General features: G+C 42.5%; 3 protein-coding genes across 5 annotated transcripts; 1 reads left to right on the plus strand and 2 right to left on the minus strand.

Moving 5' to 3' along the window:
* Positions 1 to 1090: 1090 nt before the first annotated feature.
* LOC117833523 (uncharacterized) lies at positions 1091 to 10264 on the minus strand. Of its 2 annotated transcripts, none has more exons than XM_072295636.1 (18): positions 9898 to 10264; positions 9737 to 9779; positions 8301 to 8422; positions 8109 to 8216; positions 7031 to 7175; positions 5601 to 5693; positions 5095 to 5187; positions 4523 to 4976; positions 4287 to 4426; positions 3824 to 4173; positions 3410 to 3577; positions 3031 to 3321; positions 2742 to 2910; positions 2498 to 2673; positions 2385 to 2411; positions 2208 to 2290; positions 1857 to 1977; positions 1091 to 1773 (listed from the first exon to the last, which is right to left on the minus strand). In XM_072295636.1, the coding sequence occupies exons 1-18, from the start codon at positions 10117 to 10119 to the stop codon at positions 1675 to 1677; spliced, it is 2904 nt and encodes a 967-aa protein (XP_072151737.1). In that variant the 5' UTR covers positions 10120 to 10264; the 3' UTR covers positions 1091 to 1674. The 2 variants fall into 2 exon arrangements, with proteins under 2 accessions (XP_072151737.1, XP_072151738.1); XM_072295637.1 differs by having other exon boundaries at positions 2498 to 2670; positions 9898 to 10262.
* Positions 10265 to 17605: 7341 nt separating this feature from the next.
* Positions 17606 to 21176, plus strand: LOC117867119 (uncharacterized). Its single transcript, XM_034751464.2, has 2 exons — positions 17606 to 18292; positions 19866 to 21176. The coding sequence occupies exons 1-2, from the start codon at positions 17681 to 17683 to the stop codon at positions 20064 to 20066; spliced, it is 813 nt and encodes a 270-aa protein (XP_034607355.1). The 5' UTR covers positions 17606 to 17680; the 3' UTR covers positions 20067 to 21176.
* On the minus strand, positions 20501 to 25964 carry LOC117867118 (probable NAD kinase 2, chloroplastic). Of its 2 annotated transcripts, none has more exons than XM_034751462.2 (8): positions 25394 to 25964; positions 23143 to 25032; positions 22586 to 22707; positions 22342 to 22483; positions 22030 to 22251; positions 21471 to 21545; positions 21114 to 21215; positions 20501 to 20920 (listed from the first exon to the last, which is right to left on the minus strand). In XM_034751462.2, exons 1-8 carry the CDS (start codon positions 25574 to 25576, stop codon positions 20717 to 20719), a joined length of 2940 nt encoding a protein of 979 aa, XP_034607353.1. In that variant the 5' UTR covers positions 25577 to 25964; the 3' UTR covers positions 20501 to 20716. The 2 variants fall into 2 exon arrangements, with proteins under 2 accessions (XP_034607353.1, XP_034607354.1); XM_034751463.2 differs by lacking the exon at positions 25394 to 25964 and adding an exon at positions 25138 to 25188.
* Positions 25965 to 26661: the final 697 nt, after the last annotated feature.

Genomic DNA, 26661 nt, shown 5'->3' on the forward strand with positions numbered 1-26661 from the left:
GGTGAGGATGCGGAAGAAGCAGCACAGCAGCAGGCCAGAAGCCACAAGCTTCAGCTGGCGATTCAGGAGAGGAGATTTTTTTTTTTCTACTACGTTTAAATTCACATTTTCTTTTTTTTTTGGCGCTTTTTCGAGAGGAAGTAGCCTTTCACAAGAGGGCCTATACGAAAGAAAAACAAAATTACAGTATGGCCCGTACAACTTGCAAAAGGACACACAAAGAAAAAAAAAAGGGAATTACAAACATGTCCTTGCTAATGCTGTTCCTCGGTGCTGCTGCACTACCAAGATCGTAGTAGGCTCTGGCCAAAAGTCGCTGCGGGGGCTACTTTCGACCTTTCGATGAAACCAATCTAGTCTACATGAGTAGGGACTGTAGGATGGCCTCTGGTGCTCATGAGTCATGACGAGCGGAGGTTTAAAGCGGAATCGGATCAGGAGAGACTGCCGGTGATCTACGCACACACCTTTTTTTTCTCTCCAAATAATACGTACACAGCTTGGATTTCATGTCCTTGCTAATGGATTTCCTTCTTCATTCGATTCAACAGAGCAGCGAGCGAGTGGCACCGGCCGGCCGATGGATCGATGTGCATGCCTGCAGGCAAGTCCGTCGTCGTGCGCCTGGACTGGAGATCGATATGATGGCGGCTCCGGGTAGGTGGTGCTCGGCACGGCGAAGGGCATCGCCTTCCTGCACGGTACGAGTTCGCGTCGCGCGGCGCCGACCCTCCCCCCATCGTGCACCGCGACATCATCAAGTCCAGCAACTTCAACGAGGTCTCCGGCTTCGGCCTATCCAAGCAGCCTCTAGGAGTGGACGGAACGGAAGGGGCGCCAAGTCAGTCACCACTCAAGTCAAGGGCACAATGCTTGGTCACTCGCCGCTCCCTCCTACGCTTCAGGCTTCACAAGACAACCATTGCTGCACTAAAGTAACGCGAAGCTGCACTTATCAAGTGATCACGCATGTGCGTCTCTAGATTAAGTGATCGTGTGGAAGCACTCTTATCCACCATGGAATCGTTCTCAGGCGTAAAGATAATCAGCTTGTTTGTGAGGAAAACAATCATTAAGATGCGTAAAGAACTAAAGATAATGACTTTGTTTGTGTGATCATTCATAAACATACGAACCAATCCAGGATTCGAAGTAGAAGAGTCACTCACAGCACCTACTCACATGTCCGGAACAAACAGCTAAGTGGGAAGCGTTGTCTACAGGAAAAGGAGATTACATACACAAAGCAATTGTAGGGCTTTCTCATATGCTCACCAGATACACCAAACCACTGGGATATCCACAATACTGAACAAGAGCCTGTTTCGTCGGTCCTTGCTACATACCAACTTGTTAATATACAGGATCACACAGAGCAGCAAAGATTTGATTTCAGGGTCTCTGTTCCGCGTGTTATCCAATCTAGAGAACAGGGGTGAGTTACTTATACCAAATCGTGGTACTTCGGCCGAATGTCATGCCATGAGAATCTTTCTCCACCTATGCTACGCGTGGATCCTCTGGTTGAGAATAGGCGCGCCTCCATATTCACAACGCCATCCCTGCTGCTCATGCTGATGCCAACAAGGCCGAACAATATCCCCCCCTCACGAATTGAGGGGCAGATCTCGCTGCAACGCAAGCAAGATGTGTGTAGCTCGCCTCCGGACTAACTCAAGGATTCTCAGTTGATGGAGTTACATTAATGCTCTGAGAGCGAACTCTGTCGATGATCTTTTGCCTGCCGGTCAGATCTTCCTCATAGCCAACAACCTGCACGAAACACATAGTTTACATGAGTTGATCATTGCTGTTAGGTATCAGTATAGGACATCTTAATCATAGGATACACTGACCTGAGATTCTGTCTGCGTCTCACTGAAAGGGTAATAGGTAGTGGGAGCTGGGGAGGGTGCAGGGGAGGAGTTTAAGCTTTGGACCTTGGGGCTGCCAGGTGTGTTGTCTTGCTTCTGTTGCCTAGAATAAACAAACAGCAGTACCAGTAAGGGAAATCCACTGTGCAAGCAAAGTAGCTAGATGGAAGTTCCTTCTACCTAGATGTGCTGGTCTGTGTAAATATTCATTCTATCATTGTATTTGTTTTATTCAAAAAAATTGTATTTGTATAAGAAGTGGAAGTTTTAGTGAGCAGGCATGATGATTGAGTGCATGAATAGCTCCTTGAAATACATAATGTACCAACTTACATATTCAACCAGCTCCTTGAAATGCCAAAGGAGTGTGTATCTTTCTGATCTTGAACAACAGCAGAATTGTCAGGTTCAAATATCTGTATGAGTAGTTAAGGATACAATACTAATACATATCTAAAGTACGGAGTAAGAAAATCAATAGAGGCATTGATCATCAGAAGAATAGGATACACTCCTAGGAGATTGCACATCTTGAATCTGCAAATTTGAAAAAAAAAATGTCAAAGATGTCGTCCCAAAGATGTCCATGTAACAGTGAAGTGTATGGATTGCAGTAGCATTACCTTGGACGATAGGACCTCGATGGCATCTGCAACATCTGGAACAGAGCCACTTTCAAGGTGTTTCTCAGTGCTTCCGATGTTTCCGCATGTATCGTTAGCCTGGCCAGAAACAGATAGCAGCTTTCTTTTACTTACAGCAGGAGCAGTTGTTTCTTCATTAGCTGAGGCAACACCTGCTAAGCAAACACGATGAGTTTGTGGTGAAAAAAAGTTTCTTCTCACAACTTGTATAACGAACGATTACCAGAGTTGTGTGTTGGATTGCTAGGTGTTACTTGACATCCACTAAGCAGCTCAGAGCAGTTAAATCTGGTTGCCTGAGTGGAATACTGACTGACAGTGCACAGATCAGAATCTTTGTCCTGGGAAGTAAGTGGTTTCGGCTGAAAGTGATCAAAAGGGACAGTTGTATCCTGCAATGACAATTCACCATCTTGCTAAGCAATAAACATCCCATGCTCACAAGCTATCTTCCACAGAACAACTAAATGGAAAGATGCAAATATGCTCAAAACCATGTATCGAATATGTACCTGTTTTACACACTCAAAGAGCCACTCCGCAGTAATGGTTGGAGTTCCTCTTTTGGAGTAAACCTCATACTTTGGACCGCTTGCAAATTTGCAGATAAGATGACTCACTCCCTTGTACGCTTTTTCTGTAAACTTAGCGCCTAAAGCGAAGCACAAGTTCTTCAGCAGAAATCTTTCTCTCTCTCCGTATTGTGAAATACAGAATCGGAAGTTTTCAAATCCTGGGAATGGAATGCGACAGCGCAAAGGAGAGAAGATAGGATGGCTTCCAACATCTTGCAAGCAACCCTCCTTTACAAAATTTAAAATGTAAGAACTGAAGGTAGCCTGGCACTTTAAAAGCATAAACAGAGATGAGACTAAGATCACAGAAGCATACCTCCAAACACGTGCGTATCCATTGAGTTGAAACAACTGTTGAATGAGAGAAGTCACAAGGCGTGCCATTCCGTCCATGGCACTCAATTGTGTAATCCACAACTGCAGATTGTATATCATCCACCACAACGCCTCCACCTTCTCTGATCCAATCAACAACCTCAGGTCTCTGATTCAGATGAATATAACCAGTTCGTCAACAGAAATGAAAGCAAGTGGAAACTAACAATTATGCATAATTAGAAGAAAAATAGGAACTATCTAGATTATTCTAATTGCACCATTTTTTCAGCTCTGGTGTACTACATCCAGTAAGTTTTGGATCAAGAGTCATCTTAAGAGGAAAAGGGAGGTGGCACAAATAAGGAAATGATGCCAATACAGGAAGTGGTGGAATATTAGCAAAGCAGCATACCTTATCATGAGAAAATGAATTTGAAAAGCCAAATGTTTTCCCTTTGAAAACATTTGATCTGCTACTTCCTGAATTCACTGCAGATGTTCCTTTAGATTTGGGATGGTACTTGCTTATGTTGACCACCCCATTATGTTGGCTTGAATTTGCAGACCTGGTTGCTGACCGGGTTTTGTTCATGCTGTTTTCATGTTTGCCTCTTGCTGGTTTTCTTTCAGATGACATATCTTTTTCAAGTTGTTTGTCATGTGAGTCATTAACAGTTGGGACATGAAAAATCCCACATGAGCTCTTGGCTACCTTCGTTTCACGTGTATCAGAAGATTTTTCCATAGTCACTTGTGAAAACTCTACATTCAAAAGGTAGAAAACAATGAAAGTGATGCCAAGCAAGGACAAAATATGTTGCAAAATTTTTAACATGGTCCACTTTAATAATGTGAAATACAACTAAATCTGGTACCTTTCAAGAGTAGCTCAGTAGCCACATGAGTTGGGGATACTTTTACTTCCTTTTTTGCTCTATTGCAATCTTCTAACCATGTTACTTTCACTACATTTATTACACCCCATGAAGCCAGACATCTTACTTCCTTTTTTTCACTGCCAAGAAAAAAAAGAAGAAAGCACAATCAGATGCAACTGCAACCAGTTCAACAAAATACTAGGTATACAGAAGAAATAGTTGCATGAACTTACTCCTCTGAAGGCGCACCAAGAATAATATGAGTAAGCTTCTCATTTAACAAAATATGCCGGGATCCACCACCGCTGCGTATCATCATGAGTAGCCTTAACAACTCTTTCTCTTCAAAGCCCACCAGAGCAATTCTGCAATTTGATAAATATAGATCATCATTTTCTGCCTCTGAGTCCTCAGCAACGTGACTATCGACCTGCATCTCATTTGCCTCTTGGACACCAGGTGCACCAACAATATCAGTGTTGCTGATCTTTGAAGCATCACCAAATGAAGCAGGCACATATTGTGACACTGATACTGAATCATCGACTGACATTGCTGGAACAGGTTGAAAACTTGCACTTGCACTACTGATCTCTGGATTGTGTTGCTCTTTGGGTGAAGTTTTTAAACCACTTGAATAAGCAGATGAACTCTGACAAACAAGGTAGCTATTTTCATCTAGGCAAGCTTCATCCCAATAACGAAAGAAGATCAAAATGTTAGACTAACCACAGCACAATTGGTAACAATTACAGGAGAAACAAGCAAATTACAGCAGCAAAATAGACCCTGGGTATGTTATTACCTCTTCGAGCAACCGATTGTTCAACCCATCTAGGATTTACAATGTGGATATTACCCCACCTTTTGGCCACGACATATTTGTCACCTCCAGGTTTGTAAATAACATGTTAAGAAAAGTTTCCTTAAGATTATCGCGACAAATAACAAATGCCCATAGCAATAAAAGTGTACCGAGCTGTACTGGAAATCAGTAATATTTAACAAATGCCAAGCTGTAGGTTTCACTAACACTAGAGCAAACATTGAGTAAATGCTGAACTCCAAATAGTATTTCTTTCAGAGTTGTATCTTGTTTTGTCATCTTGACAAATGGACACATGGCTTTCAGGAATTCACAGTGGTGATGTGCATCCATCACTCGTCAGTTTAAACTAACTTTGGATAACTCAACTTTTCAATCCTCAATATTTCATTTCCTGTTCTATGGATGTGTGGAAGACGAAATAGACAGTGCACATGCAACTAATTCATACAGAAAACATCAAATGCATAAAGCATCAAAGGATATATTTGCAACTAAATGGGTGCATTTCCGCGTAAGACAGGCTGAAAACTGGCCACCATTCTGCACAATTATTTTCTCCAATTCCTTTCGTTCATCTGATCAGACAAAAGAAAAATAAAGCATCAAAAATTGAGGGTGACCATTGAATTGAATAAAACATGTATTGACAGATGTGGTTTTTGTAAGAAAACAGCTGACAGTAGCTCTGAATGAGGTTGGGAGCTCTTTGTGTCTATAGGCTGCAGTTCATTACCTTGCACTTGCACTAATTACTATTATCACTGGTCAGATTTACTTATTGTTTGGGACATTTATACATTCTCCGATGCACATGTTTGACAAGAGAATATGTTGCAATATATGGCATATAGGATTTTTTCTTTTAGAAAAAAATATTTGGCGATTTTTATATCGCTAAACTCCAAAGTAGCTGTACAACAGAATGTCCTTCGCCTTTAGTACTTTTTTTTTCTTTTGACGACAATAGAAAGAAATGGCTCTGCTCGCTTCTATCAACATCATATTCCATGTTATATATAATTTTATGTATAGTAAGGATCATGTTTTGTACGATAATATATATTTTGGACCAGAGGTAGTAGCTAGTATAGGTTTCTGGTCAGCTTCCACAGGGATATGTCACAAATCCTAGCCAATCTCCGCAAAAAACAGCTACAAATCTGCGAAAAACTGGAGCATAACCACCTGTACACTTCATGGTCTAGTCCAATCTAAAAGTGGAAATCGAGAAATCTTATTCTCAACTGATACCGAGAAATCTTATTCCCAGCTGATTGCTGATGGCTGTGAGAAAACTTAAAAGATGGAAAAAACTTCATTTTATCATCATCGACTCTAATCTAGAAGCCAAAAATCGGCTCTCAACTTCTGAACAGGGCATTCAACACAGCTTGCTTACTAAACACAACATGAAAGTGGGGTATTTTTGTACAGTTTTGACTTTTTGAGAGTTAACGACATGTCAAATACCTGGTTTTGAAGTTGAAGCCTTGAACGTGGATTTTGGTCATGAAAGGATAAACTGGCCTAGTCCTTTAAATGAATATCATTTTACAACAAATAAGGTTCTTTTCCCATAATTAACAACAGCTACCAGTTTACCAAATTTCTAATACCCTTGGCTAAATCATTACATACAATATTTAATAATATCATCCCTTTAGTCAAAAATCATAAGGACATGTTCGAAATCAGCAGATTAGGATCCAAATCATAATAATTTAGTTTAAATGTGAACTAACTGTAAAAGCTACCAGAGTAAACCCCCCCCCCCCCCACCCCCGCTCCCCCCCTCTTCCAAACAGGCCCTTGATTTTCGGTAAACATGCAAGAAGAAGGCATGCATCTTGAAAGAAGGAAAAAGTGGAACTTTTTTCCAACACAAAGCTGAATTTAGTTCAGCTGCACATACCTGGATTCAGTTTGGTGACGCAGATATTCAACCCAGCAAAGGGAAGAATCCTGTAGGGCTCATGAGGCACAACACGATGTTCGATCCAGCATTGTTCCAACCAGTTCATAGTGACAACGGGCTTCTTCAAATTATTCACAGCATACTACAAACACAAAGGGAAGCATCCACATCCCTATAAGTCATAGGCCAACAGGGCAAGTGCACAACAATACCAATGCGAGAGAACATGCATTGCAAAGCAGTTATTCTTGTTGGGTATACAGCAGTCCGAATACTTCAGTAACGGATCATTCCAAGTTATCTTAAGTCTAAACCAAAAGTTATTTGTCCACATTCAAAGTACTCATTCCAGGCTTATCGGGTATTTTAGTGATAGGTTCTATTCTACAGGAACTGGATGATCCTAACACCAACATGAACAGTAAATCAAGCTATTGTTTCCAATTGAAGATTTAACGAACAAATACCAACAACCAAGAAACAGATTTTATTTTCCTTTAGGTTGTGGTCAGCAAGAAATAGATTGAAAATGATCCATACCAAAACCATGGAATCCCATAAGTCATTGTAGTGTGGCTTATAATTTACTATTTTTATGACAATAGATGATTGATAATCTCCTTTTGAGTAAAAAAGAAAATATTTACTAGAAATGATAACATTATCTTAACCAAATAAGACAAATTAGCAAAGTTAAACTTGATAAACTTTAGTAATTTTTAAATTAGAAGGCAATTGGGACAACTCTGAAGAAACTAACAAAGATAAACAGGGAATATAAACAAGGCCTAAATGGCATTTAGCACTTATAGCACCTAATTAAACTGCCACTGTGGACAACACTGCACAGCATGTATATAAATGTAAAGGGATTGCACATGTAATACAATGCCTTAGAGAGTTTGTCTGCAGTAATGTAACAAAGAACTACTTTGCATGCTAAATGAGATTCATAGAAACTAGTAATACTAAGCATGCGTAACTTCTCATACAGTCATACTACATTAGGCGCAGTAGAAATCAGCAGAGGTTTCCACACCATGTTAAACACTTTTAGCATAACTTATTAACTTACTTTGTATTTAGCAGCCATGACATCCTTTACAATTACAAAGTTCACATCCACGGAGGATTTACTTTGTAAAAGGCCTCCCATGGCTGTCACTAGTTCTTCAATCTTTGCCTGCAAGAACCAAATCAAACTTGAGATGAATTAGTAAATTTACTAATGAAACTGTAAAATTAACAAAAGTTTTGATAACTGCACCTTCTCATCTTTTTCAAAGCCAGAACAAAGTATCTTAACCCCATCCATTGCAAGGCAACAAGTGTAACTCTGTTTAGGTAGAAAACGACGTTCCTTAGCACAGGAAAGAATGCACTGTGGTCCTGTCCAAAAACAAACATGGTCTTATGCCAAATTTTAAACAAAAAGCCAGTTTAAACAAAAGGCACAGGAAAGAATGCACTAACACTGTAAACACAAAATATTTTGGGCTCCATTACTAACATGTAAACCTGACATTTAGTCAAGAAAAAAAAGGAAGCCTGAAAAAAAATAAGCAGGTGTTTTATCATAGCTTCACTTGGAATGTTTGGGGAGGAAAATTTTACATAGATTGCATCCACATTTTTCAAGATCATGGTTCTTGTTGATTCATGAGACAGTACATATTCACCACTAATGGACTATTCTAATATATAATTTTTTCTACACGTTTCAGACCTAAAACATGGAAAACTAACCACCAAGTAAACTGGGGTCTTCTTGCTGCACCTATGAACTACTAACTTATCCAGGGAGCCAAACAGGAACATCAACAAAATTTATCCTTGGGAGTTGAGTGAAAGCAGAATATTGTGCAGCATACAAAATTCTGAAACCGACGCATTCTTAACAAATCAAACATAGAATTACAGCCAACTTTGAATAACCATACATTTTTTCTCGAATATGCAGGAGAACTGCATATCATTGCATTAAGATAGGAGAAAGGTCAAAATAGCCATACAACACACACACACTTGCCCCTAAGGGTGCCTAAGATTTGCATAACCATACATGCTGCAGCCTATCCTCACTAGGGACAGACCATATATACGAATCCCACATAAGCTCTCATCCTCATTTCATTTTAACCAAAGAGGTTGATTGGAGGTCGTCACCCTGGATTTTTATGGCCTTATATGTTGGTTATTACCAACCTTAGCTAGCAAGGTGCGACTACTACTGGCATTCTTGCACCTGTTATCCTAATGACTTAAATAGGATCAAGCTGGAACATCACCTATCCAAAATCAAGAATCTGGCTCTATATGGCAAAATTCAGCACAACAATTATCAATAAAATTGATCTGGCAGTCTTCGCAAGTTCTTTTCAAATTGTAGCCACTCTAGTTTGAAACAATTGGACACATTGATCTCTAGTGTAATGCAATAAGTACTGAAAATAAATTACTGAATTTCAGAGTAATTGTGAGTTGTGACTTGACAAATCCAACCCTAAAAGCAATGGTCACAGATCACAGATACACACACTTCTCAAAATGAATACTGGAGATCAAGGCATTTTAAACAGTTGAGCCTAATTTAACTGGCACCAGCACTAATCACTAGCTGTTAAACAAAACAAAAACTGCACAACCACCCTATAAAATTTAGGTCCCCGATTCCAGAACCGCTCAGGTTTCAGCACACCTCACCTAGCAATTTGCAGCCTTTGGCCCTCAGATCGGCGAACTTCTCCTGCAGAAATCCACAATAAAACGGAACCAAGCATTATTAGGGATTGGGGAAACCGAAGCGGCGGACGTATTCGCACAGGGGAAGAGGAGGGGAGTAACCAAGGGCGCGGCGTGCGTACGTGGGAGGAGGATGAGATGACGTGGAAGTCGGAGGGCCCCGTACGGCCCGGGTCGGCGCAGAGGAGGACATTGGCGCCGTTGAGGCGCAGCGCGTCGTGCACGGCGTCGAACACCTCGGGGGCCACCAGGTTCCGCGACAGGAACACGCTCGCGCCGGCGAATGTCGCCGCCCTCCGCCCCCCGGGGGGCCCTGCGGGGCCAGAGCTGTAGGATGGCGTCATCGGATACCAGCGGATGTGCGACGCGCCGCCGCCGGCGAGGTGGGAGACTGGGAGGGAAGGAGGCGGGAAGTGGCGGGGGAATGGATTTTTTTTGTCAGAGTTTTTTTCGGGGGAACCTGCAGATGGTGTGGAACGGGGGGCTTTGCTTCGAGAGCCGGTGTAGTCGCTTGGGGGTTTTTTTCCGCATCTTTCGAATTTTGAGCCAGTTTTCAATCAATTTTGATCGTCTCAGAACCACTGGTTTAGCTTCAAGAGCCGGTAACTCTGTTGCCGCGTGGGTATAGTTTGCACATTTTTACTCTTTTCAATCACACTAGCAAATATGCCCGTGGATTGTAACGGGAGGGAAAAAAGTCTAAAATTTGCTACTCGCATATCGTCTTGTTTTGATGATACTCCGATGTTTTTATCGAGTGTGGAGCCGCCGCTAAGCATAACTGCCATCATTAATTGTCATGGCTCTACCACCACTTTCGCTAGCCACCCACATGAGTTGCATCAAGGAGTTTTGCAAGGGTGGCGTCGCTTCACTGTGGAGGACATGGGCTATCTTTTTCATCTAATTCACGCTAATGCAAGGGAAGGCAAAAATAAACCAGAGTCACCTCTCTTATCAATTTCTAGTGTCATCTCTAATTTTGGATCTCGTTATGCCCGAGCTCCTCTCAAGTTGAGTTTGAATGTTTCATCTCAGAGTGGAAATCTAGAAATTGCTTGTTGAGCTAATTATGCTTAGTCGTAACAGGATATTAAGATCCAAATATCCATTCACATACTTATCTGCATATATATTTCTTGAATTTTTAGAAAGATTTAATATAAAGCTCTCCTCAAATTCTCAGTTCACAATTTATAAGTTAAGTTCCAGTGCTCTACGAAAATCCTTCGGTTCCTTTTCTTATCTAATGAAAATATCCTTGAACTCTAAACTATTTTTTGATTCTTTGAATTAGTTTTATTGCTATTTAATTCTCTTCCTAAAAATAGACGATTCATTTATATCAAATTTTTATAGTCAAATTTACTTCACGGTTTAAATTGTTTTGGGCCAAAACATGAAGCTCATCTACAATGCTATTTACCAAAACTAACAGTAACCCTAACCTCCGCTATTTATTTACCGTCTTCTCTCCACCGAGAATGCCAACTCAGCAGAAGCTGGAGGGCATATCCTTTCTTATGCAAAGGCCTTGCTGCTATCTTCTTGGTCAAGTGAATCGAACACGCCAACACCTGCTCCCTAATTTCCCCTAACGCCAAATTCCAATCCATCCAGCATGGCAGCAGCTAAAGCTTGCTCATCTCCTCCCTGTGATGCTCTCTCCATCGGGGAGCAGGGTCGGGCCTCTCCATCAACATCTTCAGTGCCACGTCGGGCTAGAGCTCTGCGCCCTCAGGGTGCGATCTTGGGTGCGTGCGCTCACTGGAGCATTGTGCGTGCGTCAACCTGCAGCCTCGCAAGCTGCTCCCGTGCTCGTTTAGTCGTTGAGGACCTCGGCCCGACCCCGGTGGCGGAGGTGGCAGGTACGGCAGCCCCCCTGCCCCAGCCCTGGAGGCGGAGGCGGCAGGCACGGTGGCTACCCAGCCCCGGCCCCAGCGTGGAAGTGGCCGGCGTGGCCACCAGCAACGCGGGTGGCCGGCCGGCTCCAGCTCCACGGCGGCGCCAGACGGCGCAGCCGGCCGGCGCGGGCGGCTCGACCCCAGCGTGGGTGGCCCCGACCCCGGCGTCGAGGCCGGTCAGCGCGGGCGCCTCTACCTCCACAATTGCAGTAAAGTTTGGGAACTTTTTTGCAAAATTGTCAAGACATATTTCAAGGATCGCGGGTTGATTACGAAAAAGTTGAGAGGCTTTTTCAAAATAACCACGACGGTTAGAAGAAACAACAACACTTTAATATTAGGTATAGATCTGAACTTTGATCTAGTTTCAAATTGATTCTGAGAATTGATTGCTCTCTATGTCAAGCTGTCGAACTGTCAGCCAAACACCAATTGAATTTATGGCCCTTGCTCCTATTTCGTGAGGGCCCTGCTAACTTCAACAATAACCTTTATTTATAAGACGATAGATACTATGTTTACATCTAGTTTAAGTGTTTAACACCATAATAATTCAAACATCAGTATTTCCAACCCATACAATTCAATCATACTCAAACATATAATTTAAAAAAAATTGAGAGATTGATGATTCTACCGCTACTAGAGTCCAATGGTAATGCTGCCCGTCTTTCTTTCAACGTTGTGATTTTGCCCCCATGTTTTTAGATTCAAGCTAGCGTTTACCCCCAAAACAATTGTTTTGGATGTACAGATGGAATTGGATTAAATGAATAAAAAAAGGAAAAACATTTGGAAAAAAGATAAAAGATCAAACTATCCCTATCCAATCCCTTACTCGATTGATGGCTTGTAAGTCCACGCAACTTCCTGCCTCTTGATCCATTCTAGGCGAGGAACCCTAGAGATGGCGTATATATAGTGGAAATCAAGGGTGGTGACAGACGAAATCGAGACGGTGGCGATGGAAATCAGCGTGGGAGGAGGTGTACGGTGGCCTCCCACGGTGGGCAGATGTAGTGTGGGAGCCAAGCCCATGGTGGGCCATCACCGGCAGGTGCACGATTTGCTCACCCCGGCAAGAGCTAACGGTGCAGCTTGCTACGACCGCCACACAAGAAGGCTAGCGGTGCGACAACAGTTTAGAAAGGGATCGAATTGGAGGAGAAATTTCTTGGATTCTTCATGCATATATCAGCTCTCGAGTTCAATGCATGAGTCTGATTGTGAGTCTACTAGCCTGATTGGTTGGCTGCACCAAGCTCCAGCCAATCTCCATGGATGCAGCATGCAACTGAATGGTTGCCTGACACCGTGGTCAGCCTGCTTTGCGCATGCAAACCCACTACCGAGCCTGGCTCCCTGGAAACGCAGATAAGGTCCGTTTCCCCGAGGCCTGGCTCGATGGATGCGGGTGGCTACCGGCTAATGAGTGTATTAAGGAAGTGATTAGTGTACATTAAGGGATATTAATATTTTTTAAAGGTGATTAAGGTTTAATGAGGTAAACTAAGAACTTTTAAGATATGCTTACACACAATAAACATCATAATGATATTTGTCTATAATATTTTATCTCATGCGAGATGTACTCGTGCGAGCAACTAAATAACTTCTATCCATGGCCTATCCAGATGAATGCAGGCAACCAATCAAACTCATATTGCATCCGTTGAGCCTGGCCAGTAGGAGCCTGGCTCAAGGATACGAGCCAGGCTAGACTAAGCAGGAAACCAATCAGACCCTACATGAAGGTAACAAATAGCACTGGTAGCGGCCATAATGGCAATAGCAGCTAGTTACCACTACCGCTATGAGGTAGCGATCTGAAACTTAGCGGTCGATATTTGGGTTAGCAAACTGTTATCTTACCGCTATTGCGGGTTGGTGCTCATACGATGATTTTTTTAGATCGGTTTGCAAATTGCTAACCTGATCCTACTTTGCATATGGTGCACTTAGATGCCAATTTTTCCTCTTAAGTTATATGTATATTTATATGTTAGCATTTTGTTATTTAGTAGGTTTTTGTTGGGTTAGAAAGTGATGTTTCATAATATATACACTCACATTTATGAACGATCTTTAAATTTTGCTATTGGACCTTAGCGTCTGCAACAGAGCCAATATGCCTTCAACAAACCAATTTACCTTATGGGTAGTCACAACCATGGCATATTTAGAGCCTAATCTGGAATAACTACCATCAGACCAATGAAAATCCACATTTAGTAGTCACAACTATGTCATATTGGCAACCCAAGAATTAACCAGACCATCCTCTTGCTATATATAGGCCTTTAAGATTTATTTGAAATTTTAGAATTATTATACGGGCCAAGCTCATTAATTCCAACAGGGTGTTGATTTACGTTATACTTGGAGTCTTATATAAGTGTAAGCTTTTGTGAATTGTACAACACTAGGATATTGAAAATCCTTTTCTAATTATTAAAGGGGCCGCGTTACTTTTTGAATACCATAAACTACCTTAGTTATCCTCTCATGCCTTTTCCTCATGGTAGTTATGAAACCTATTGTATCTTATGTAAAAAGGACTATATGCGATGGCTTTCCATCCTTGGTATATACCATATTTATAGAAATGTCATAGTTGTTAATTCATGGTTCTTTGTAAAAAAAAGTACTCGACTTTTCTTCAATGTGCATGTTTGACACTATTTTATATAGTAATATATTTATAAAACCTAATACATTCATGAGATTATGAAAATATTTTTCAACACCATTCTCCATGGTTTGTAAACTAAATTTTTAGAAGTTATTGATGATTTATAACGAAAGAATAAATCCTCAGACTAAACCTTATCCAAAGTGTTAAGCATTTGTGACCAAAGGGAGCATGCACTAAGAAACCTATGAGACTTTGATGCATAAGCATAAGATATGCTTTGTATATTCTTGTGATGCACACCTGTAGTCACTCAGTTTACCTTTTTCCTTACCATTTCTTAAAACTTTATAAAAACAGAATTCATTCCATAAGTTTAAAGGTTTTCTAGAATAATTATTTTTTATAGATATTTTGGTTTAGAAATTTGGTATTGCTAACTGTCATAAATCTAATGGTAATACGATTATAAATAAGATAGTGTTTGTCATTTAAATGTACAATTATAAAGAAACATAGCATTACTATAGGGAATTACTAACTCTTATTTGACCTTTTAAGAAAGCTTCAACACTTTTTGGTGCTTAAAATTTGCATAAAAACTGTGTTTAGTATTCTTGAGGATACGAGGTAATAAAAACTCATGTGTTGTAAGGCCTCCTAACACATGATTTTTTTCATAACATAGTTACACTTATTAGATCATATTGAAATTACACCTATTTTACAAATAATTTACAATAAGATTTTTTTGTGAGAATGCTGTAATCAAATATGAGTGTTAGAGTACTTTACAATACTAGAACTTCAGTTGACTAAATTGCAATATAATATGGGTTATCGATTCTCTCAAGTATATGAGTGTTATTTTGATTGAAACAAGCATACACTCTAGTGTTATATTGAAGTCATGGTTCCTGATAGTAGATTGTGGCATTCTTTGCAAAAATGTTTTATTAATCACTATCATTTGATTATAAACAATAAAAAATAATTTAGTATGGGTGTTGTACAATTGATTATGCAAAAATATATTCTTCATCACGCACATATATTTTTTGTATTAATTGCTTTTGTAATACATGATTAACTGTACATATGAATTGATTTTGTAATAAATCTTGGACACTATTCCAAAGAATGCTAGTACCACAAATAATATAGACAGGACACAGTAAGCATTTTTGAAAGTAAAAAGGAAAAACACATGCATCAATATGAAATTAATGAAGTTGGTTATAGAAAATGGGAACCAGATAGTAAGAAACATGGTCTACAATCAAAGTGACCAGATATTAATAGATTTATCAATAGCTATACAATAACCAAAAATGACTTTTTAACACTAGTTGTTGGACCTTTGTGTTCATCGTTGCGACAATAACCCAAAATGTTCATCATTGCTTGATCCGAGCATGTCCACAAACACCTTTGTGTTCGTCATTGCTTGATTAATCACAACATTGCTTTCAGTATGAGCATGATAGGGTGACACCAAGTGACCAACTGAACAAAATGATCTTCTTTCTTTACAACTACAGCTACTGTAGTAACCCTGATCATCATGCAACTCTGGTACTCTATCGGTTGGAGACTCGCTTCAGCATACGGCCCAAGGACTGACAATTGCTGTAATGGTGTCCAAGCCCCAGTGAGAACCTTCTGGCTTATTTGGATAGAAGTAAAAAAAGTATCATAGAGGCAGTTACACAGAGAGATTCCAACTTGATCTATAAAGCCTCAGACAAAAACCATGGAAGGTTAAATCTCAGGTTAATGGGTAGTTATAGGGCAATTCTAGATGACCTAGAGATAAAGAAGAAACACCCGGATAACAGGAAGTTCAATTGGTACAGTGAGCTGGAATGTCCAACTCAAGCAACAATTGCCAACGACTGTACAGTGAACTGCAATGGTCCAGGAATCTTGGCGGCGATTAATCCGAAATCAGGGGAGCAGGTTCCTGTAATGGAGGTATAAATCATGAAAAAGGAATTCACTTCTTAGTTATTACCTTGGGTTTGGTGAGTGACAGATAACCTTCCAAAACCATCTTCCTAAATCACCCTTGGACATCCATAACCATCTGATGACATAGTAAAAAGATGTCAAACATTCAAAGCTAGAAAAAAGAAAAATCAATATGAAACTATAGTTCACAAATTAGCAACCTGATTAGGAAGTAAAAGTTGCACACCACAAATACCACAACTTTCCCAACAGCGTGCAAAAGCTGCAAAAAAAGACACATTTACTACCGGCATCTAGCTTATTTTGTATATTTTTTAATCCAGATTCGCTACACACTCACCAAGCGATCCTAAGTAGCATAAGACCAGTATATAGTGAAGGAAACAGAGCTGATGCAGAATGAGTAAGTTGCTTGATCTTGGTCAGATGGTACTTTCTTGTTTCTAGGTGGAATAGAGCCAGCAGGAAGAGGAAGGACTGCCAGGCCCAAGTCCTCCAAAGAAGAGTGCCCACGGGGCGGTGGTGGGGAAAGTACCTGTAGTGAGGCCCAAGAGGGAGCAGCTGAAAGCGAAGGTGAGAAATCGGACACAGGTGTTAGCCAATTCCTTGTCATCCTTGCCCTCGCTCATGCGCTCCAAAACCTTCTCAGCTCCTCCCAACGTATTATCCCTAAAACCAACATGTAAAGAGACAATTTCTTAGTTGACACCAGAAAAACTACTGATTTCTTTCTTGGTCCTAAAAAATTTTTAATTTCATATTTGATACTGAGTTCAACTTTTGTTTCTTGTACGACACTTTGTTGGATTTTCCATCCGGAAACTGTTAAATACCCTACGAAAAGATGATTTTGCCCATGTAAAACCCACAAACCTTCTCCTTCCTCTCTCCTCCCCCTTCTCCCTCCTCTGCTCCACACCGCACGGGCTCCGTGGATGTGGTGGCGCGGGTATGCGTCGTGGACGAGCAGGAGAACATCGTGTACAAGGTCTTCGTGAAGCCGCTCATACCCGTGACGCACTACCGGTACGAGACGACGGGGATCCCGTCCACCCGCCGCTGCGACGCGGTCCCCCACTATCGCCGCGATACCGTCCCACCGCTGGCGCGACGTCGTCCCCCGCCGTTGTGACGCCGTCCTCACTCAACACATGCAACGCGCGGCGGCCGTAGCAGCGACCGTCGGTCGGAGGCACGCGAAGGGCTGCGGCACGTTGAGGCCCGCGACAGCGCTCAGAGGTGCCCGGAGGCGCGGAGCGCGCGAGGGCCTTCAGGGGAGCGCGGAGGACCCCGCTCCCACGGCCAGCATTCGTGGCCCCCTCCTCCCCCACTAGCACCCGCGGCCCTCTTGTCCACCATCGAAAGCATCCGAGGAAGCTAGGAAGCAAATTGACATCCATGAAAGTGCCGTGGAAGGTGCGCATCAGCCAGGGCAGGGCCAGGCTGCTGGTGGACCACGGCCTCGACACGCTGGGGATGGACTACTCGACCTACCTCAAACGCGACACGGACGCGTACCTGCTGTTGATGAAGGCGAGCAAGCTCAGCAACTCGCTCAGGTTCCTCACGCGCACCTACCTCGGCTATGAGATCCAGACGGGGCACCAGTACCCCTATGAGGACTGTGTCGCCGCCATGCGCCGCTACCGCAGGATGAAGGACCAGGGGCACACTAGGCGTGGTGGCGACGCCGACGAGCCAGCGGCCAGCGCGGACCAGGCGTTCCCGCCGATGGATCTGCCGCCGGCTGCAGGAGCGGCGCCGCCGGTGATGCCCTTCGTCGCGCGGACTCGGTGGAGGCAGCCTGTGGCGGGGAGGGGCGCGGCCGGCCCCTGCGGCAATGAAGAGGAACGGGGGAGGCGCGGCCGGGCGGAGGGCCGCGGTGTGGAGCACGGCGACAGGCTAGCACCTCGATGGCGGCATGGTCAGGAGCGGACGAGCCCGTGCGGTGTGGAGGAGAGGATGAAGAAGGGGAGGAGAGGAAGAAGAAGGGTGGTGGGGTTCATAGAGGTAAAGTTATCTTTTCATAGGACATTTAACGGTTTCTGAGTGGAAAATCTAACAGAGTGTCGTGTCATATAAGGAACGAAAGTTGAACTAATTTTTTTTAAAGATTAAGAAAGAACTAGTAGTTTTTCTGGTGTCAAATTGGGAATTATCTCAGCATACAAATGACAACGTATCCTCGGAGCTTCACCCTTCTGCTGTCCGTGATCTGCTTTGGAGTCTTGCCAGCCTCGTCACGCTCATACTCTTTTGTGGTGAGATAGTCGAATGAGCTTCGAGCCTTAGCACGAAACCAAGGCTGGAAAACAGGGAAAAGCAAGATTGGAATTCGGACTGTTAGTCAATATACCTTCCTGCTTCCAACATGTTCAAAACTTGGCAAGCATTTTTCTAACAATGCTCAGGAAGCACTTATCCAAAATCTAGAAAGAACATTACCGGCCTATTTAACATATTTCTTATATACACAGTAACTATATATCATGCTATTTGCTAAGACATTTAATCCAAATAGTTGAACCAAAATTCTTTTCTTCCATTGATTCTCTTTTAACCAGGATGATAAATATGAAATGAAGCTACCAGTACTCAAGGAAATAGGATAAACAAGCATTGCATAAAGCATCATATTCACATATTTGCAAAGCATCTAACAGTAAGCAATTATGATTGCAACCAAATGAAAATTAGATGTGCCAATGCATCCCAGCGCAGAACAAAAGGTTTTGAAACCTACATTGTTTCCATAAGAAACTGATAGTTATCTTCAATTTCTTTCTGAATTAATGATTGCAACAGCCAAATCCAAAATTCAAGTAGCATGTTTTTTCAGCCAAAATGACACTGTAACTACCATGCTGTCCTAAGATATTTAATCCAAATACATGAACCAAAATGCTTTTCTTACATCGATTCTATAATGATCAGCGGTGCATATGATCATATAGAAAGAAGCGAAGCGTAGTGATTTGTACTACAGGAAAAGTGCCGCTTAGAGCCCCCTTGCAGGGTGGGGCGCAAGTAAGCGTAGCGAATCACGTAGAGTTGCCAGCGCGCAGCGCAGGGATGGCGGAAATTGAAATACAACTACTAGCACTCCAGGAAATAAGATACACATGCATTGCATAAAGCATCATATTCAGATATTTGCAAGCATCAAACAGCAAACAATTTTGATTGCAATCATATGAAAATAAAATGTGCCAATGCAGTCCAGCGTAGAACAAAAGATTTTGAAGCCTAAATTGTTCCCATCGTTCCACGCATACAAAAGAAACCAAAGCACATAACAAATTCAAACCGATAAATAAAACGCACAGCAAACTGGGATGCAGTACTTCCATGGAAGATTTAAATTCAGAAACGGAAGCTGACAGTTATCTTCGGTTCACCAGAGGAGGCAGAAGAGCTTGTCGTTGGTGATGGTAATGACGACGCTAGTCGCTGGCTGTGGGGTAGGAGAGGTTGAAGGTTGAGCTCGCCACCAATGGCGACGCTGCTGCATGTTTGATGCTCGTCACCGGCGGTTTCGATTTGTTTTGTTGATGGAGCCGGCTTGATTATTTCCTTCGTCCAGACTCGGCTTCTTCGGCACAGCAGCTTCAGGCGGGGGGAGTCGCAGCAACGAGATGCTTTCGGCGGGACACGTGGAGCCGATCCAGGGGGTGTCGCACGAAAGGCTTGGTGCGACACTGCATGCCGCATAGAATTTTCTTCCGCGAGCCACCGCCACAAGTCCTCCAGCACCGACGTCGACGTGGCGACGCTGTCACGCTGACGGTGACGGCGGTTGTGCTCGCGGCTGCGCCGGCAATGGTCGCACGGAGCAAGTGTTGCAGCGAGGTCAGGAACTCAGGATGGGCCGGCCCAAAGAGGGGCCCGAGCTTGGTCGCACTTTTCTTTTCTTTTCTTTTTAACAATGCACGATTCATCTTTACAGAGATTTGCATACAACTTAAAATATCAATAGAATTTGTATACACAAAATACATTTGCACTGACTAATTACTGGTGAAAATATGAAAGCGTGAACTTTACAAAAAAAATCAATGCAAACATTAATAATGTTGGAGAAAATATCGGCCTGTTCGCTTCAGCTTATTCGGCTGGCTTATCAGCCACCAAACAGTGTTTTTCTCTCACAACAAATCAGCCGTTTCAGCTTTTCAGCTGGCTTATAGCTGAAGCGAACAGGCCCAATAAGGTATCATCTCAGGTGCATCCGATGAATTATAAACCCAGAAATACTGGATATACACAGTTGATTTACAGAGCAGATGGATACACGGACGACGGGTCGTAGCATGTGCTGCCACTGCTTCTTGTGTGCTAGGTCGATGTTACACGTATTGTACATGTTAGCAGGGAAAAAAAATTATATATGTGCATGTAAAGCTATATATGTACAACAACAATTAGAAAACGTGTCTATAGCGCCTTCTGGTCCAACCTCTCGTTCCAGTTGAGGCACCTGATCAGGCTGCGGAACCAATCGCCAGTTTGATCAGATTTATTAACAGTTGGGAGCGGGTACTGGCTCATGGATATACGGACAGAGTCTCCTCTTGACAATTGCTGCCTTCTTTTGCCATCAAACGATACCCAGGCATTACTTCTTGCATCATTTGGTATCTGGTACAGTTGTAAGTGCAATAGCACATCAGTGCACAAGTGTATTACTCAGCAGACCGTGGTATGACATTGTGGGATTAAATCTGATAAGCTCAAGCTAGGTGGGATTTAAATAATACAAAATGTTCATCGTTAATGGTAAGTCAAATGAGATCGGACGGAAACAATAGACACTTCAACTGTTGCTCAGTACCTTTAATTCAAGACATGCGGAATCCGGGAGGATGACAGGTCTGAATGACAGTGAGTGAGGGCAGATTGGAGTAAACAGCATGCAAGGGACATTTGGATGGACCTAGACAGGAAAAACCATAATGATCATGTTAAATTACTGCTTAATAAATTGACAATAGATATAACATTTGCATAACAAAAATATTGTCATTTCATGTAAAAAAACCATGTGCTTCATAAATAGGAAATATCCATTCGTTACATGGAGTGAAAAATGCATTTGAAGAAACAGGTGTCATATCATACTACTGACAAATGTTTTTTTTTCATGCCATTGATACAGTTAAATGATTATAGCTTGCAAGAATTAACCTACCATTGACCCCCCTGCTGCAGTTGAGTATGCCGTACTGCCAGTTGGTGTTGCTACTATCACACCATCTCCTTGCACCTATTTTTGAGTCAAGAGAAGATATATAGTATGTTTAAACAATAATCTTGATTTTACACGTAAATATAATTATACAATGGACATAATATAATCTTCAGGAGTAAGAGGCCAACTGTGTAGCAGGATGACTCAAAGTGTATCAACATTATTATTCGACAATTAGTTAGCAGCAAACAGTCCATGCAATGATGCAAAGAAGTACACAGGAATTAAGGGCAGCTCAGCTTGGACAAAACTTGATACATAAAGTTAATATTATTTCTTTTATTATATGAATATTGTTTTGTGAAACAATAATATGAACAGTAACAAAAAAGGTAATTATGGCTTCTCTAGTTTGATGTAGCTGCTGCCTAAACTTTGTCTTCCATCCATTAAGTTTCAAAGAGGAAACATCAAGAAAACATTATGATGCACAGTTTTACAGTCACCAAGTGACAAGATGCAAAGTGATACATATTTTCTAGGACTTTTTGAATCATACCTTAGTGATAAGGTGGTCATGCTCGTAACATTCAATTTTTGACAGGTATGGATTAGAACCCCGATCAACAACGACTTCGTTTAGCACATCAAACACTTTTCCAGGCATTGCTTTTCCATTACGAAAGATCTCACATCTTAGACGCATTCTAAGGGTTATATAAACCCCAAGTGTATTGTTCCCATGGATGACAGCTCTCAAGTCTTGTCTGAAACCTTCAAACTGAGGTAAATAAAATGATAACATGCTTAGTTTTGAGTCAAAAACAGGTTCTTCTAATGAAATTCTCTGAAAGAGGATAGTAAAACATACATCGTGTGAAGTCAAAAATCCAAGAGATCCAAGATTGAAAGAGACAACAGGTGGTACAGAAGTTCTAAATAAGTTTGATGCATGCAAAATGACTCCATCACCACCCAAGCATGTGACAAAATCAACTCTCTCATGAAGGTCACTGATTTTAACACATAGCATTGTTAGTAAATAGTAATATGGAAACTAATGTGCACCTTAACACTTATCACTCATCACAAACTTAAATATGTTTAATTTTTACCTGGTATCTTGAGTATAGAAGGTATGCACAAAACCATAACCAGGAATTCTAGCAAATATATCATGAACATCAGGTTCCACAAGAACATTCATCTTTTCTTGATGATGCAGAAATGAAGCAACCTGAAAAGGAAGTAATTGGAAGTTTACAGCATGCCAAATGCTATGTATATTGCTGAACAAAGAAGAGATTTAAGAGTACTAGATTCTAAAGATATCTAAATTAAGACCATCCTTTACATGTCCAAAGATATGTTGCCTCACTATATAATTATCTCTCTGATACAGTCCTTATATCTGTCTATGCATTCTATTTTCCCATGCCTCACTAAATTTGCTATGTACTCAGTAGCAGAATTTTCAAGCAAAATTTTCTCTAGCATTAAATTTGTTACGTCAATCAAAGATGCCACGGCAATGGAAGAACCCTAATCTTCTTTTGAGACAACTACACTAATCCATTACTACCAGGTACAAGAAATTAATACAACCTATTTGGGTATCTGAATGATTAGCATTTAGTAATATATATGCTCTAAAATGAAATTTGTTATGCACCTCTTTAGCTTGTTCCATGAGCTCATCACCTAATTTCTTCAAAAGCAAGACAGTCTTTGGTGGAGATTTCCACATAAGCATCTGTTGCTGGGTGCTCGGATGCGTAAAAGCTAGAGATGATTCTGTTACTTTTTCTCTAGTACAAGAAAATCCATCGGTACGTACTAGAAACATCTCTGCTTTTCTTCTGGACTGAAGTCTAACAACACCAGTTGCAGATGCACACATATTTCCATCAACAGCATCTGATTTGTTTCTCTCTAGATAAGGGGTGCCATTCTTTTCAGCAGATTTTTGTGATGCAACCTGAACATTACCATTAGAGCTGCTGGGAGATGCTCTGGTATCAACAGTAACAACTGAGGTTTCCCTTTCTTTTTCCTGAAGCAACGTGGAGGCTCCATTGGATGGTTTTCCATTGGTAATACCTGAAGCAACTGATAAAATATAATCATTGTCGAATGCTTTCCCATTTGAACTTTTCGAAACTGCAAACTCTGCTGCTTCATAGTCAATTGCTCCGTTATGCTCCTCACTGAGATTTTGTTTTCTCCTCGAGACCACTGAGCTACTTGATCGTCTTCTAGAGTTCAGAACAGATTTTGGATAAACCTTTTTGCTTCTAAAAAAATTGGTCATCTCTTTTCTAGAGAAAACATCACAAGCAGGAAATTGCGCTTTAAGGGGGTTAGTCTCCAGTGTAAAGTTTGACAGGAGTTCCGATCTAGTGCCAGGCAATTCACCTTGTTCAGTGCTTTGGTCACTGGAAAGGGCATTAGTGACCTCCAGATTATGACGTGCTGTTTCTATGTCTATCTCACATGATTCCCCATTGTTCATGGTCCTATCAGATTCTGCTGGTGTGCCATTTTTAGTTACATTTGTAGAGGAACTTGGGCTGCCTGTGTGCTGCTCTGTCTTGTCATTTGCCAGGGGTTTACCATTCCCACTTAGAGAGCGATTTTGGATGGCCAATCTCTCTGAACGAGTAACATACTGTTTCCATCTTGAGACCATTGCATTGGTCCTAGAAACACCTTCTTTGCTATGAAGATAAAGTGGCTTCTTTCCGCCATCTGATACAAGTGCCGCAAATTGCTGAACCTGTTCAGCTGAGGGTGAAGTTCCAATCTCAACCGGCATATTTACCACCTCTATCTTACCAGATGAGACAGCTTCCTGAACTGCTGAGAGGTACAAATCATCTTTTACATCTTCTTCCCGGAGGTCGACAATAGTTTTGAATCCCTTTTCTAGTAGCCATGCCAGTCCCTCCTCGCTGACTTGTCCTCCCCTCCAAAATGCAACCTCTAACTCTTCTGTCCCTGAATCATCTGATGCAGTTGAATAATACACCGGAAACCAATTCGCAAACAATGTTGGACAGGGATAACCATCCCCCCTTGGGAAACCCGCATCGTAACAAGCATTCTTCAATCTCTGTAGTTTCCTCCATATATCCAACCCCCTGGGCTCACTCGGTACAAGGTAGCTGGCAAGCGCAACCTGCATACTCTCACAGCACCGCTTCATGTCTCCACGGAACAAGGCAAGCGGCGGGATCCTATCTGAGGTGTTGTCTTCAGATCCCTGGAAGGCACTTGCAACACCTGCCCGCCCTGAGAGCACCTCGTTCCTTCCCCGATTCAGCAATGCCAGCATGCAGCCGAGCACAGCAGCGACCTTGTCTTCCAGCACTGGCAGGTCCTCTGATTCCACATCATAGCGGACAGGGCACTCTCCTGTCTCTGGATCACAGAGTGCCGACATCACTGCAGTGTGGAGCTGCTCAGCTGCTCGAAATATGCGGCAGTAGGCCTCAATCTCCGAGATGTCACCGGGCACCGGACCGACCCACAACAACTGGGACAGGTCCCTCGTGTGGAAATTCTACAAGAAACCATTTGATCCATCAATACAGAATCGTCTCATCTATGACAAATGGAACTAAATCAGATACTGAATACAAAATTGACATGGAGTTATCGATGCAACCAAATAAGAAAGAAAATACAAGCTCATGTCCAGCATCATATCGCACTACTCCACAAAATTGCCCCAGCAACAACAATCAGTATAAACTACTGGGTGAACAGGTACGGGCCAGCAGCTATATTTCCTACAGAACGACGAAATTAGTTAATGAAGGCTGCAGAAAAACTAGACGGCGCCAAGACCCCAGGAGCGCGTTCGGAGCCGCTCCCCAACTGTTCGACGAAATGCTCAAGAACGGGGAAGGAGCCCAACGAACCTGGGAGTCGAGCCCGAGCCGGGAACCGAAGGACAACGCCCGCGCGGCGACGCCATGGCGCGCCGCCGCCGCGGGCCTCCACCACCACCTTGCGGGGACCCAGGCGACCCGCGCCCCGGCGAGAGACGCCGGCGGCGCGCCAGGGAGCTTGGCGGGCCCGTGGGGGGCGCAGACGTCGAGCATCAATCCAAGCGCGGCGCGCCCGCACGGCGACGGCGGCGGGGAGGGGACTGGGCCAAGAAAGGCCCGAGCTTTGCGCGGCGGGAGAGCAAGGGAGCGCGCGGCAGCGGCGGCGGCGGCGTCGGTGTCGAGGCGGATGTGCTCCCGGCGAGCACCCCGATGGCATCCACAGACAAGCGTAAACTAGAGATCAGAATTGACTGGATTGTCGCGGTTGGTTCGTGTAAAAGCCGTGGCTTTTGAGGGGGGAGCAGCAATGGGAATCGTCGAAAACGATGGGTGAAGATGAAGGCAATTGCGGCGGCAGTTGCGCCATTGCGATTGTGTGCACACTTGTTCCTCCTGCCACTGCCAAATGGAGCAGACGGGTACACAGAAAATCGGAAAGAAATGTGGTTGCAATTTTGCAAATGGGGAAGATTGAGAAAATAGAGCCATGGGATGAGGGATTTTCTTTTTCTGAAACTGACGTTCTTGGATGCTAGCTGAATGGATGAGGTTCGAGGCATGGGGATATCGATCGTGGACCACAACTTGTGGTTGAGTTTCTAGTTTTTTCGGTAACTTGGGTCATGCCGTGGGGAATTTGTAGAGTAGCTCTAGTTTTCATGAGAGTCAAAAAAAATCCTCATGAAAATAGTCAAAAAATCCTCTTGAAAATAACTAATAAAACAGCCACGAAAGTAATCTATGACATGACACTCTCACGAAAATCCTCTTGCAATTATAACGCTATTGGTATTTTTATGAGAGTGAACCGCCATGATTTTATTTTGTGAGAGTATTTCCTATCGATGTCCTTCACGAAATATTTTGTGCCACCAGGTCTTCAAGATCATTTTTATGAGAGGCAACACATCACGAAAAGTCCATCACAAATATTTTTCCTGGAAGCCTTTAACTCTCATGAAAATTCATTTTCTCTGTCAATCTAAAAACTGTCTTGAAATACTTACAGGTTGCCACGAAAAAGGTACCAAGCCAAATGGCAGATTTCGTTTTCATGAGAGCAGTATCGTCATGAAAATAGTGTCGTTTTCATGAGGGATAGTGCAGTCATGAAAATAGTGTCATTTCGTAAGAACTCA

The sequence above is a fragment of the Setaria viridis genome, chromosome 8 (genome assembly GCF_005286985.2).
Source record: "Setaria viridis chromosome 8, Setaria_viridis_v4.0, whole genome shotgun sequence".
Lineage (NCBI taxonomy): Eukaryota > Viridiplantae > Streptophyta > Magnoliopsida > Poales > Poaceae > Setaria > Setaria viridis.

What these genes read in the sequence shown, in the direction of transcription:
- LOC117833523 (XM_072295636.1), bottom strand. Translation starts at nt 10,119, where the DNA reads ATGACGCCATCCTACAGCTCTGGCCCCGCAGGGCCCCCCGGGGGGCGG. An exon ending in GCTTTGAAAAAGATGAGAAG is followed by an intron (nt 8,217 to 8,300) that starts GTGCAGTTATCA and finishes TGGTTCTTGCAG; the next exon opens with GCAAAGATTGAAGAACTAGT. An exon ending in TCGAGGTCCTATCGTCCAAG is followed by an intron (nt 2,412 to 2,497) that starts GTAATGCTACTG and finishes TCAAATTTGCAG; the next exon opens with ATTCAAGATGTGCAATCTCC.
- LOC117867119 (XM_034751464.2), top strand. Translation starts at nt 17,681, where the DNA reads ATGAAAGTGCCGTGGAAGGTGCGCATCAGCCAGGGCAGGGCCAGGCTG. An exon ending in GGGTGGTGGGGTTCATAGAG is followed by an intron (nt 18,293 to 19,865) that starts GTAAAGTTATCT and finishes TCCTTCGTCCAG; the next exon opens with ACTCGGCTTCTTCGGCACAG.
- LOC117867118 (XM_034751462.2), bottom strand. Translation starts at nt 25,576, where the DNA reads ATGCTCGACGTCTGCGCCCCCCACGGGCCCGCCAAGCTCCCTGGCGCG. An exon ending in GGCTCGGGCTCGACTCCCAG is followed by an intron (nt 25,033 to 25,393) that starts GTTCGTTGGGCT and finishes GGTTTCTTGTAG; the next exon opens with AATTTCCACACGAGGGACCT. An exon ending in GATTTTTGACTTCACACGAT is followed by an intron (nt 22,252 to 22,341) that starts GTATGTTTTACT and finishes TATTTACCTCAG; the next exon opens with TTTGAAGGTTTCAGACAAGA.